Source organism: Protopterus annectens, chromosome 6.part0 (assembly GCF_019279795.1).
Source record: "Protopterus annectens isolate FY-2018-M chromosome 6.part0, PAN1.0, whole genome shotgun sequence".
In the NCBI taxonomy this organism is placed as follows: Eukaryota; Metazoa; Chordata; order Ceratodontiformes; family Protopteridae; genus Protopterus; species Protopterus annectens.
In genome coordinates, this window is record NC_056737.1 from 1,568,145,185 (window position 1) to 1,568,159,452 (window position 14,268).

At 40.5% G+C, this 14,268-nt stretch overlaps 1 protein-coding gene across 4 annotated transcripts in view; it reads right to left on the reverse strand.

The window, feature by feature from the left end:
- SNX4 (sorting nexin 4) overlaps nucleotides 1-14,268 on the reverse strand; it is a 2,225,118-nt gene that overhangs the window by 111,037 nt on the left and 2,099,813 nt on the right. For all 4 annotated transcript variants that reach the window (XM_044075014.1, XM_044075015.1, XM_044075016.1 and 1 more), the window contains one exon: nucleotides 11,835-11,949. In XM_044075014.1, the coding sequence (XP_043930949.1) occupies nucleotides 11,835-11,949 (115 nt within the window). The remainder of the gene's footprint in view (nucleotides 1-11,834; nucleotides 11,950-14,268) is intronic.

A 14,268-nucleotide genomic window follows, 5' to 3' on the forward strand; every position in this document is an offset into this window, starting at 1 on the left:
TTGACTTAATGGAAATTGTTTTAAAAAACAACTATTTGAGTTATGAAGGTGAATTATTAATTATTTCACCAGATATCAGGTGTAGCCATGGGGGCGAAGTGTGCCCCTGGCTTTGCAAACCTGGTGCTTCTACACTGGGAGGAAGTTTTTGTTTTTCAGTCCCCCAACAAAGACCATATAGTCTTATACAATCATTTTTTGGACAATATATTAATACTATGGAAAGGGGATGAGAAAGATGCCAAATTATTTGTGGATTATTTGAGCACCACCACCCCATTTTTTACATTCACCAGCCACTGGAACATTGAAATAATAGACTTTTTGGACATCCACCTCACAAAAAATGAGGAAGGCCTACAAAGTAATATTTACAGGAAAGAAATGTATTGCAACTCTCTCTTGCTCTTTCATAGTTGCCACCCACTTCACCAATGAAAAAGCATCATTAAGGGCCAAATGGTTAGGTTGTCACATTTGTTTAGTGACAACGGGGTATACCAAGAAGAGCTACATACCCTGACTGATATGTTTTTAGAAAGAGGTTACCCTCTGAAGTTACTTTTACAGGTGCACAATGAAGTATCAAAGAGGAGAAGTACATCCTTTCCCCTGATTTTATGGGGTGGGGGTCACTGCCTACAGAAGAAAGCTGTACCTCAAAAAAACAGATGCTTTTACATTAAGACACACTCATCAGACACCCATAATAATGGAAACAAGAGAGTATGGGATACAAGTTTTAACATCAACATGAAAGAAAGACTGGGACAGATCCCTAGAGTGGTTGTAAGTAGGGGTAAGAATATTAAAAATATTTTAGAGAGACCAGTCTCTAGAAAATTAACTTTGCTCATGTACAAATGTGGGGCATGTAAGTACTGCAAATATATCAATGATGGCCCATACGCTGCACTACAAGGGTACAACAGATTTCTACCATGTCCGGGTAGATGTCGTCGCAACACATCCACGCTGGTTTATTTGGCTACCTGCACCAGCTGCCCTGTGTTTTATGCGGGCAAAACCATACGGAGGCTCAGAGACAGAATAGCAGAACATCTTAGAGCCATTAAAAATAATGATACACACAATGTACTGTTTATTGACAGCACTACTTGTGCCAACTTTAAGAAGTTCACTTTCTTTGTAGTTGATCGGGTCACTTCTGGTGAAAGGGGTGGGGATGACAAACTTGGAGATGAGACAATGGAATACAAGTGGCAAATTAGGCTTAATGCAACCAGCCCCAATGGACTGAATGACAATATATCCATCATGCCAGTCTTAAAACAAAGGGCTACTGAAATTTATTAATAACTGTTTAGGCTTTCCCTTAGCACTTGAAGGAGATTTTAAACCAAAACCTGACTTAACTGCAATGAGTGTATTTGTGTACATTTTATTTAGGTACAATGTTTTATTTCATACAGGTGAATTATATATTATATAACATATACATTTTATATTTTACTGTGGTGGTGGTGCTGCGGTAACGTTGTCGCCTCACAGTAAGACGTTGTCCTGTTCGATTCTCAGCTAGAGCGTCTTCTGTGTGGAGACATGCATGAATGGGCGTACCTTCATTGAAGGTTGTGCGTCAGGGCCGGCAACTCGGCATGTAAAAATCTACTGCCAATCATTAGCGGACCGGAGTTCCGCTGTGGCGACCCCTAACCGGGAAAAGCCGAAAGAAGACACATACATTTTATATTTTATATTCCAGATTACATTTAACAGCACACACTTTGTTGTTATGGAACCTATCAATCATTTAATATGAATGTGATTGTGATTGGTTAAACAATCTTGACTGTGATTATTTAAGAAGTGATTTTATTGACTCTCTAACTCTGAAGAAGCCATTTACATTTGGTGAAATTACTTAGTTATTGAGAGGGCTTCTCTTATTTTTTGTTTTGATTAAAAGTGGATTTCCTCGTTTCTTTTTGGTTTGTTCTTATTTTTACTAGTTTAACCCCGGTTGGGTTCATGTTTGGAATATTCCAGGATGCCTTGTAAATAGTATGAAACATGAACTATCGGGCCCTCTAGAATTGCTATTTAACTGTAGCCTCCAAACAGATCATGCCTCACGAATGGAGAACAGCAACAGTCATCCCTCTGCACAAAGGTGGGCCACCTACAGACCCTGTAACCTAGAGAACCATACGTTTCACTAGTCTCATATGCAAAGCTATGGAATGAATTATCATGAAAATGATCAATAATGACACAGGAAACCTCCAGACACTAGAACCAACACCACTTGGTTTCGTGAAGGACAGGTAATGCCTACTCAAACTGGTGGACTTCTTTGAAAAGGTCACCAAAGCAATGGATGAGGGAAAATGGTTCACACTGCCTACCCTAACCTGGCCAAGGCATTTGACAGAATACCCCACTCACCCCATGTTAATAAACATAAGATGTATAAACCATTATGTCACCCAGTGGATAGCCAGCTGGCTTATAGACAGGACTCATTAAGTTAAAATTGCGGAGTCCACATCTACAAAGAGGCAAGTCACAAGTGTAGTGTCTCAGGGATCAGTCCTGGGACTGCTTCTTTTTGGCATTATCATCTCCGTAGTCAAAGCCAATGTCAAGAGGCTCTGGCTGACTACATTTGCACATGATCGCAAATTAGGAGGAGTCATGGAATCCCCCACCAACCTAAATGTACTCCAGGAAGGGCTGACAGGCAAATAACTTGTGTCAGAGCCATGGACTAAAACTAAATGCCAAGAAATGCATAACAGTATCCTTCAGGAAGTCATCCACCCCTGGTAAATAACATAGTGATAACATACCCCTAAGAGATGACCCAGTAATCACGGACTTATGGACTCGCTCAGACAGTAATCTAGCCTTTGACCATCATGTGTCTACAGGAATGATCATTCTATGCTATGCAATTTATAAACAAAGGTATGGTATCTAGGTCCAAGGAGGTCATTGTTCCACTGTATTTATCATTCTCATTCATCAGCCCCGTCACTGAGAACAATGCCCCCTTTAGTATGTACTTTAACCAGGCACATCCATCAATTGGAACGTCCACTGCAGTTCCTCACTAAAAGAATACAGGGTGTAAGTAATATGTCTTATGTAGACCGAATCAAGACATTATCCCTGTATTCTGTCTCCTACAGGCTTCAGAGGGGAGATCTCTGCCTGGCATACAAGTAATTGTCAGACCCACATCTTGATGGACCTCCTGCATATCCACAAAACAAACAGCATCAGAATTACCCATTCTAAAGACTTAAACCTTGCCTGTGATATAAATAGGACCTGTAAGTATCCCAGTGACTCCTCCTCCTCTGGAAGAGACTTCCCATCCATGTGAAGCAGAGTTCCTCCCTAGCCCAATTCAAGTGCAACTTGAACAATTGGATTGGGAACAGGAAGTTCATCCCTGGTTTGGCACTTATGTCTCTACTTGACAAAGGCAGCCTGTAAATGGTTCATCTCCCAAGCCCCTGCTTACATTTATCAAGGGTACCAAAACTTCTCAGAGATTTAGTATGTGTGGCTAGGCTTAAAAATATCCATTGTGGTCATTACACACCAATGAACCTATGATCCAATGCAGATGTATCAAGACAATTCTAACATATGTAATTTAATACCAAAGATGCAATAAAAACAACACAGATGATCAAAAAAATGTATCTGCAAGGATGTAAACTGATGAAAACTGTCATAAGAACATGTAAAATGCATGACAAACACAAATTTAATAAATAAAAAAAGTACAGCTGTTTCACACTTACCATAGTTGTAGATGTTTGAGTAGATCAATGTTGCAGTACTGACGCTTGGGTCTTCCTGCCATTCAGGAGTTGTGATCGGCCCAGTTTCCAGAGTCTTTACATCATCCCAGTTGTCGAACTTCCAAAGATCAAAATAAGGATATCAGGATATAAGAGGGGTGTCCGTCGGTGCTATGTTCAAGTCTTTCTAGGCAGTGAACAGCAGTCTGATGCCTGAGTACAGTATGAACTTATCATAGTTTTATACAAGAATAAGGGAATATTTCAACCATGGGGTGGTAAGTAGTAGTAGAAGGGTGATGATGGTGGGTGATAACTTCCCATCAGTGACATACTCCCTTTGCAAATGAAGCCAGCAGAAAAAGGGGAAGGAGAGTTGCAATTTGCACTGCAGCATTTATCTACTCGAACATCTATGGTTATTGTACATGTGACACAACTGTACTAAGCTCTTCATAGTCAATACTGAAATATTGATTCTTGGGAGGACTCTCAAGGCCACAAGCTGGATGGCAAACTGCCTGGTGGCCCTTGAGAAAGCAGGGTATGGAGGATGGCAGAAACAAAAATTGCCCCAGTCCTGCAGACATTGCCTACATGGCAATGTTAATAAAGGTTTGGACAGACCTCCATATGGCAGCTTCCAGGATGGCCTAGGTAGGGACACCTTTAAGAAAGGCAATGGTGGCTGCCCTGTATCTGGTGAAGTGAGCCCTGATATGAGCTGGTAATGGTTTACCATGATGGGCATAACATAATGTAATGCAGTTGACTATCTATTTAGAAACAGTCTGTTTGGAGATGGATATGTTTTCTTTTCCCTCTGCAAAGGCTACTAACAGTTGACCTGCCCTATTATGAAATCTTATCCTGTCTAGGTAACACCTGACCTGTTGGTGTACATCTAAGGAATGTAGGATTTGCTCAGCTTTATTCTCTTGGTTTGGAAAGAACACTAGCAAGTGAACAGTTCGATTCAAGGAGTGTTCCAATACTACTTTTGGGCATAAAGAAAGGGTTAATTCCAAGGGTTACCCCCGTGAAACACAAAAAAGGGTTCTTTCAGCATCAAGGTTTGGAGCTTGGAGACCCATATGTCTGAGGTGATGGCTATCAGTAGGGTGGGTCTTTCAACTCAGTATCTTTAAAACTCATTACATCCGAGTAACGCCTCCAGGTGCATCCGCAATTAACCCCTACTAACGCCTGTACTCGTCAAATACTACTTGTTCATATCTTCTTCAGTAATTCCAAAACCATGCTATGTACAAGGTTTTAAAAGTTTTCATCTTTAATCAACTGTATTAATATTTGACATCTGTCTAGTGCAGCAAAACAGATATTAAGTGTTGTTTTTGTGATATTAATTTATGTAGATATAATTTTCACATTTTTCTAAATATCTCAATAGCCACATAACACTGACAAAACTCCTTAGCCTCATATGAAAGCTCTTGGCTCGATGAATAAAATACTACTGACAGTATGTGTGTAGCTTGAGTGTTTACTGTGACTTATAACATCCAGTTTAAGACATAGAACCTAAATACTACTACCACTATAAAAATAGTTTGTGCTGAAGAGTTTGCCATTTATACTTCTTTCATAACCCCTATAGTTCCACAGACATGAACATTTGTTTGAAATGTGAGGGCATAATTTGATTTTGTCAAAAGGCTGAGGCTCTGCCCATTGGAAGTTACAGTGCAAACTTCCTGAGCTCCATTGGAGTGAATGAGGAGCTGAAGCTCCTGGCTCAAACAAGAAGGCAATTTTTTCTAATGTTGTTGTTGTTGCGTCTTTCGGCTTTTCCCGGTTAGGGGTCGCCACAGCGGAACTCTGGTCTGCTAATGATTGGCAGTTGATTTTTAAGTGCCGAGTTGCCGGCCCTGACGCACAACCTTCAACGAAGGTACGCCCATTCACGCATGTCTCCACACAGAAGATGCTCTAGCTGAGAATCGAACGGGACAACGTCTTGCTGTGAGGTGACAACGCTACCGCAGCCCCACCACCGCGAGAGTTTAAATCCGGGGGGGGGGGGGGGCAGGGTTTCTCCTGGGAGACCTGAGGAGTATGATCTCTTTTAGGAATTGTTTCCAGTGAGGCTGAGAATAAATGGAGGGGGTGATGGGAGTCATGTAGGTGGGGATGGCAGAAGCATCCACCTGAACACTGGAATAAGGAAGGGCCTGGTGAAACAATCTCAAAAGGTATTCCAACACTTGGTTAATGTCCACATAAAAATGACTGATGCACCAAAAATAATATATTTTCCATCTGCACAAGTATGAGTTGGTCATCTTGCCTCTCAGTCTAGATTGCACTTGTGTACTTTGCATTATTTGGTGTCAAAATCCAGTTTTCCATGCTGTTAGTTTGAGGGTGGTCAGGTGAAGATGAAAGACAGACCCCCTTCAGCTGAGTGAGTAGATGTATTACCTGTGGGAGAATGCAATATCTCTCCTCACTGATAGTCAAGAGGTGGGGAAATCAATGTTGCCTTGGCCAGAAGGAGGCTGTAAGTATTTTGCTTGGCCTTGTCTGACCTCACTTTCATCCGTACCCTGGGAATCAGAAGGTATGGGTGGAAAGGCATACAGGAAGAGGTCTGTCCATTTGAAGGACATGGCGTCTGCTCTCTGTGTTTCTGGTTGTTGGGTTCTGGGTCAGAAACTGTAGTTGTCTGTTCTGTTGAGAGTGAAAAGGTCTACACTGGGGTGATCCCAATGACAGTTCCAGGAATCTCTCTTCAGTATCTACTCACTGGGGTCCAGAAGATCCCTGCTCAAAGAGTCTATTAGGGTGTTGTTCTGACTCAGGATGTAGAAAACTATGAGTGTTTATTGCAAATCCTGTGCCACTAGCCAAAATTTCACTGCAAGACTGCACAGGGGGTAAGAATGGGTTTTCCCTTGCTTGTTTAACTACCACATAACCATGAAGTTGCCTGTCTAAATTTGTAGCATTCCTGGGTTAAGGTTGCATTGAAAGGGCTTGATGGCTAGAAGGACTACCATCATCTCTTTCTGTTTTATGTGCCGCTTCCTTTTTTCTGACATCTAGACACCCAGCACCTTCAAAGAGCCTAAGTGTGCTCCCCAGACAACAGTTAAACTGTCTGTGGGGGTGGTCTTGTCTGCTTCTGGCAGACAGAAGTTTGCTCCTGGATTCTGCAAAATGATGTTTTCCGTCAGCGTAATTCCCTTTTCAAGCATGGTAGGAGAGTCATCAGGGTTTCCAAGGTTAAGAATGCTGTTCCTAGGTGGTTTTAGGAACCACTATTTTCCCATGTGCAGTTTTGCAAAAGGGACCATTAAAATGCATGATGCCATATATCCCACATCCCTTAGGCATTGCTTTGGTAGTAGGCTGACCAGACAGTTTGTAAAGTACAAAAGCTTGTTCTGCGGGAGGAAGGCTTTTTGTTGTACTGAATCTATCAGTCCACACAGGAAAAAAATTCTTGTCTGACTTGCAGAGACTGATGGTAACGTCTAAGGACCGGAAGCACTCCATGGTGATTTGTAAGGTTGCTTGGAGTTCTGGAATGGATTTTCCAGTGGATGAGGCAGTTGTCACTGTAAGGGTAAAAGTGCGCCACTAAGGTTAGGCAATGGGCTATAACTGGAGCTAGACATTTTGTGAACACTCAGAGTAGTGGATAAACCAAATGGGAAAGCACAAAACTGGTAATGTATTTCTGCTGCAGCAAACCAAATGTATCGCCTGTGCTCCTTCAAGATAGGGATGTGCAAGTAGGTGTCATTCAGGTTGAAAGATCATGGGTAGCAGTTTCAGAAGGGTTATAATTTTGAATTCTGGGACACAGAGGAATTTGTTTAACTTTGACAGGTCTAAGATTGGTTTGCAGGTGCCTTCTTTTCTTGGGATAAGAAAGATTGAGTGCACCCTTCCCCTACAGGAACTGGTTGAATGGACCCTTGCTGTAAAAGTCTAGCAAGATGGGAGGAAGAAGAAGACCCTCTTGTTCTTTGGGGGGGGGGGGTATGCTTAGGAATGGTGGCCTTTCCCTGAACTGCATGAAAAATCCTTTTTCTATGATGTGAATGACCCATTGTTCTGTGGTGATGACTTTCTATTGTTGCAGGACTAAAGAAGGTCTTTCTGCTACAGGGAGGGGGGAGGATGTGGGGTTAGGGATGAGGTACTATGGATAGTCACAACTGTTGCCTGAGGAGAAATAGAGTCCTTGGAACCTCCAGGTCAATGGTACTGTTCAGGATGCCACCTCCTAGACTACCTGGGTCTCTTTGCTCGGGGGGGTTCTCCCCTTGTCATGCCTAGAGGGAAAAGGCAAAGGTTTAGAAGGATAATTTCTATTATATCTAGGGGGTGGAAGATGGAATCGCTTCAGTTTTTGTTTCCCTTTTAGTCCAACTTCTGAAATACTTTTTTCAGTAGCAGGGCCAAAAAAGAACTCTTTATCCAGTGCAGCATCCAGGAGTTCAGCCCTAAACTGGTCAGAGAGTGGTTGTGTCCTCACATTGCTATGAATGACAAAGCCTGTAGCAGCTGCTCTACAAGATGCCTCCAGTGCATTGTAACCACATTTTAGTGTGTCTGATGACTTGGAGTGCTGATATAACGGTTTCCTGTATATGTCTCTGTACGGCCTTGCCAGTAATGACCTCTGTTTTGGAAATGACTTGCTCTTTTACAGACTCTAAATATTTCAGCATCTGGAATTGGCAATTACGGGCCCTCACACAGAGGGTAGCAGAAATATATATATATTTTTTTCCAAATCTATCCAGTAGCCTACTTAATCTGTCATTGATAAAGGGTGTCTAGCAGCACCCCTTAGAAGCACCTTTGGTGGATTCAGTAGAAACTAGTGAAGTATCAACTTGTGGATTTTTGCAAAGATACTTGTAAGTGTCAAACACTCTACAAAACTGATCTAGTTTCCTTGGTGCAGGAGGCATAGAGTATGGATGCAGAGAAATGTCACCAAAATCATCATCTAGCACTACATGAACTAGAGGAATAGCCAGTGATCAGGGGGAATGGTACACTTAGTAGCTTTCTATAATGGATTTGGCTCTGAGACACAAGTCCTTGCTCTCCCATTTAAAAGTCTCCCTTCATCTTATGCCAAGTATCCCCAAAGGATAATTCCAAAGGGGAGAAAAAAAGAGAGGGTGTTATCTGAATATGAGTAAGGACAGGACTGAGGGGGAGGTGTTCTTAACAGGCTAATTCTTCTCTTCCTCAAATTCTGAGAAGTCAGAATCTTCCTGAAAAGAAACATCCCTCTTTTTACTGGAGGAAAGCAGGAAGGAGTAACTCTCGAGAAAAATGAGATGACCAGTGGACTGCGAACTTCTGATAAAGTAGGGGATTGGACTGCAGGGCTAGAAGGAATTCAAGGCAGTGCCAATGGACACCCCTCTTTTACCCTTACAATAATCTTCAGACGTCTGTTGGCTGGGGATAATGTAACGACTCTGGAAAATAGGCCAACTGCAGGCTTTTGCATGGCAAGAAGACCCAAGAATCATTACTGCAACACTGATTATGAAGAACATCAGTAATTCACACTAGTATGAAAGCATTCATGACACTTTTTGAAATGAACACTATCTTTGTGAGATTCCAATGCCATAACAAGGTAGACTGTTTCACCATTTACCAATAAAGCTTTTGTAGACAGCATCACCAGAAAGCATGACTTCTACACGATTAAGGTAGTTTTCCTTAAATCCGAGGATACATGAGGGGAATGTACCATTCATGAGAGTGGTACTTGTACAGAAGCTGAGCCGAGCTGAGCATAAGTGAAGAACAATTTAGGATACTTAAAAGGAACATTGCTGTATTCACAGTAATGACTGACTTACAAATCTGGACCAGTTTCAGTCAAACATGCAATACTGATTTTACATACACACAGGGAATCTGTGCAACAATAGCTAGAAGGTGCAGTTACTTCTCATTTCCTTCCACTGGGCAATGCAGCCTAAATTCCTAAATTATTCTTTTTACAGATTTATGAGAAAGTAAATTCTCCAAAGAAAAAAAAAATAAAATTAGAAAAAAAACTAAAGTTAGATTTGTTAGCATTAGTTAGAATTCATGTCTGTACATATACAGTGGATATAAAAAGTGTACACACCCCTGTTAAAGTGTCAGGTTTTTGTGATATAAAAAAATGAGACCATAATAAATAATTTCAAAATTTTTCCTACCTTTAATGTGACCTATAACCTGTACAGTTCATTTGAAAAACAAACAAATCTGTTAGGGGAAAAAATATATAAAACGTACAATAAGATGGTTACATAAGTGTGCACACCCTGAAAGTAATACTTTGTTCAAGTACCTTTTGATTTAATTACAGCATTCAGTCTTCTTGGATACACACCTGCTATCAATTTGAGACTCTGATTAACCCCAAATAAAAGTTCAGCTGTCCTAGTAGGATTTTCCTGACATTTACTCAGTTGCCTGCTACAGCAAAAGCCATGGTTCGCAGAGAGCTTACAAAGGATCAAAGGGATCTCATTGCTGAAAGGTATCAGTCAGGAGAAGGGTACAAAAAACTTCCACATCATTGGATCTACCATGGAACCTAGTAAAGACAGTCATCAAAAAGTGGAGAAAATATGGGACAACAGTGACGTTGCAAAGAACTGGACGTCCCTCCAAAATTGATGAAAAGACAAGATGAAAACTGGTCAGAGAGGTTGCCAAGAGACCTACAGAAACACTGAAGGAACTGCAGGAATTTCTGGGAAGTACTGGCTGTGTACTACATGTGAAAACAATCTCCCATATTCTCCATATGTCTAGACTATGGGGTAGGGTTGCAAGATGGAAGCCTTTTCTTACACAGAAAAACATCTAGGCCCGGCTGAAATTTGCAAAACACTACATCAAGTCTCCCAAAAGCATGTGGGAAAATGTGTTATGGTCTGATCAGACCAAGATTGAACTTTCTGGCCACAATTCCAAAATGTTTGGCACAAAAAACAACACTTCGTATCACCAAAAGAACACCATCTCCACAGTGAAGCATGGTGGTGGCAGTACCATGCTTTGGGGTTGCTTTTCTGCAGCTGGAACTGGGGCTTCAGTCAAGGTGGAGGGAATTATAAACAGTTCCAAATAACTGTCACTTTTGACCCAAAACCTTCAGGTGTCTGCTAGAAAGATGAAGATGAATTTCACCTTTCAACATGTCAATGACCCCCAACCATACATCAAATCAGCAAAAGGATGGCTTCACCAGAAGAAAATTAAAGTTTTGGAATGGCCCAGCAAGAGACCAGACCTAAATCCAATAGAAAATCTGTGGGGTGATCTGAAGAGGGCTGTGCACAATAGATGCCCATGCAATCCGACTGATTTGGAGTGCTTTTGCAAGGAAGAGTGGGCAAATATTGCCAAGTCAAGATGTGCCATGCTGATAGACTCCTAGCCAAGAAGACTGAATGCTGTAATTAAATCAAAAGGTGCCATGCTGATAGACTCCTAGCCAAGAAGACTGAATGCTGTAATTAAATCAAAAGGTGCTTCAATAAAATGCATTAGTTTAAGGGAGTACACACTTACGCAACCAGCTTACTGTACATTTTTTTAAAAACTTTCCCCCCCCCTAACAGATTTGTTTGTTTTCCAATTGAATTGTACAGGTTATAGGTCACATTAAAGGTGGGAAAAGTTTAGAAATTATTTATTGCGTTTTTATTTTGTTATATCATAAAAACCTGGCATTTTAACGGGTGTGCACACTTTTTATATCCACTGTAAGTATTCGTTTGCTGTTGATGTACACTCTCTTTTCTTAACAAACATTATTAAGATCATTACATTGGCTAGTATTAGTTAGAATTCTCTACTGTATGTCAGGAGCTTTTCTTCCCAGGACTCCGCTGAAAATGGGCTTCCGGGACCAGTCGGACATTACCCAGTAAACAAATGCAATAAATAAATAAATAAAAATACTTTTACAATAATCACTTTTAAAAATAATGTAATAAAATGGAGAAAAACCATCTGCTGATCTTAAGTAATAAATTACTGACCCACCTTTTTACACATGCTGATTTGCATAATGGCATAGTTAATAAGAGCCTCCTTCAAATCTTGATTTCTTTGTCTTTTGAATCGTTCAATGTCAACCCATGCATTCTTTACAAACTCACTGAGAGAAAACCAAGAAAATAATTAATTTAAAAATTGCAATACAAACTGATGTAATTTACATTAGGCTTACATCTATCTACATCTATAGACATATATAGAGAAGTATACATACAAACATAAATGCATACGCATCTACAAAAAATATTCTTGTCAAAACAATCAAATGCAGCCTTTTGAACTACATCAGGTCACAAGAAAAAGTGTCAAAGCACAATGTTTAAACAGTGAACCAAACATAGCACTGCAGAAAGTTTACACATGCCATCAGGTTCAAATAATGTGTCTTTAGCAGAAGTCAAAATTTTCCTTTAATTACAACCTGTAAGTAAGTAAGTAATTTCATTTATCTGGGAGTCAAAAGTACTCCCTATTTATTACCACGTTTCCTACTATGGTTGAAAGTCAGTGCTGTGAGAAGGATTATTTTATTCCATAGCTTTCTGATTCAGGAAGTCATCCACTTTCAATAAAACAAAAACAGCTTGACCAACCACTTTCTCATTGCAAGTCAAAGGTTATTCTCAATACTTTAATGCTCCCCCTTTCACAGTTAACTAAAACAACGTACATCAACTTGAATTTTTAATAGTCTGTTTTTTCATTTTGGTTACAGAATTTGCTTAGTTACATCACCAGGTGGGGGTTGTTACAAATTCACCTGTGGGCTCCACCATGTTCATTGTACAGCTCATTGTCCTAACCTCAATCTAACATACAAGGCAAGCATCCAGTTGCCATATTTCCGACTGGCTGGGTAGGGACAAAGTGAGGACCAAAAAAAAGGACTTTCTTTCACGCTAAGTGAGGACCAAAAAAACAAAAAAAAAAAGTCTTAAGGTCTTTAAACACGGAGCTACTTCTGTTTAATACGGAATATCAAGCAGTTCCGCATTAAACACAAGTAGCTCCGTGTTTACCAATTTTTGATTGACCCGTATGCCGGTATACGAGCCAATCAAAAAATGGAGCTGTGTTTAATGCGGAACTGCCTGATGTTCCGCATTAAACACAAGCACCTCCGTGTTTAGCGATTTTTGATTGGCCCGTATGCCGGTATACGAGCCAATCAAAAAACGGAGCTGTGTTTAATGCGGAACTGCCTGATGTTCCACATTAAACACAAGCAGCTCCGTGTTTAGAGATTTTTGATTGGCCCGTATGCCGGTATACGAGCCAATCGAAAAACGGAGCTGTGTTTAATGCAATACTGCCTGATGTTCCACATTAAACACAAGCAGCTCCGTGTTTAGCAATTTTTGATTGGCCCGTATGCCAGTACAAAAGCCAATAAAAAAAAAAAAAGTGGAGGGCTGCTTCACCGGGATTTAAACCAGCAGTGCGAGACTCGGGACTGGGCTGCTGATACAGGGACAATCCCACTGAAAGAGGGACGCCTGGGCAACCCTGCAAGCATCATAAGTTAAAATGAAGTTCTTACAGTACCAGTTGGTCTCTGAAAGGACCATTCTTGATGGATATACAATTAGATTCATTCTATCATCAATTTCAGCATTCTTTTCTTTGAAGCTCCTGCACTTGGGCAATTTACACATGAGAAGACAGTGGTATGGTGCACTACACCAGGGCAGTGCATTCAGTCCCTGAGCTAGGCAGTTCACAACCACTGGGAGAGCACACTTCCTGCAAATTAAGAGGAAAAAATAAAGCTATGACACTTGCACATTAGGCCACGAAAATAATACAGGGCAACACGCATCCTGCACACGGACTGTTTAAGCATCTGGCAGGAGGTATTGGAGCATCCACTGCAGGACTACAATATTCAGTAATGGTTTCTACCCTACAGTGATTAGACGTCTGAACTCAGGCACTAGTCCCAGGGGTCTGGACACACAGACAATTTTTATTTATTTGTGCAATATATACTTAAATATACTCCAAGTAACTGCAATACTTTTTATTATATCCACAGTCAGTATTAATTCACTCACTCAAGTGCAATATTAGACAAATAACTTGGGCATCAATCTGTAGTGTGTTTTGTATTACTTTAAACAGGGTAGTTAATTTAACTCAGGGGAGGGTATTCTTTTCATATACGAGTGTTGGTAAATGTCTCTGCTCTTTCTCGCGTGTATTGTAGTATTGTATTTATTAGTTATGTTTATTCCTCTGCTTGTATGTGTTGTTTCACTTTTCTTTGTAATCTCAAGAATTGAGCTGATGTACGAAATTTCGTTCAGGCTACACATATTTAGTTCTAAATGACAATGAAGTTTACTTTGACTTTATACTATTAACAAATAAAATACAAATATATACTTGTCAAGCTTACAGGTAGTATATTGAGGACACA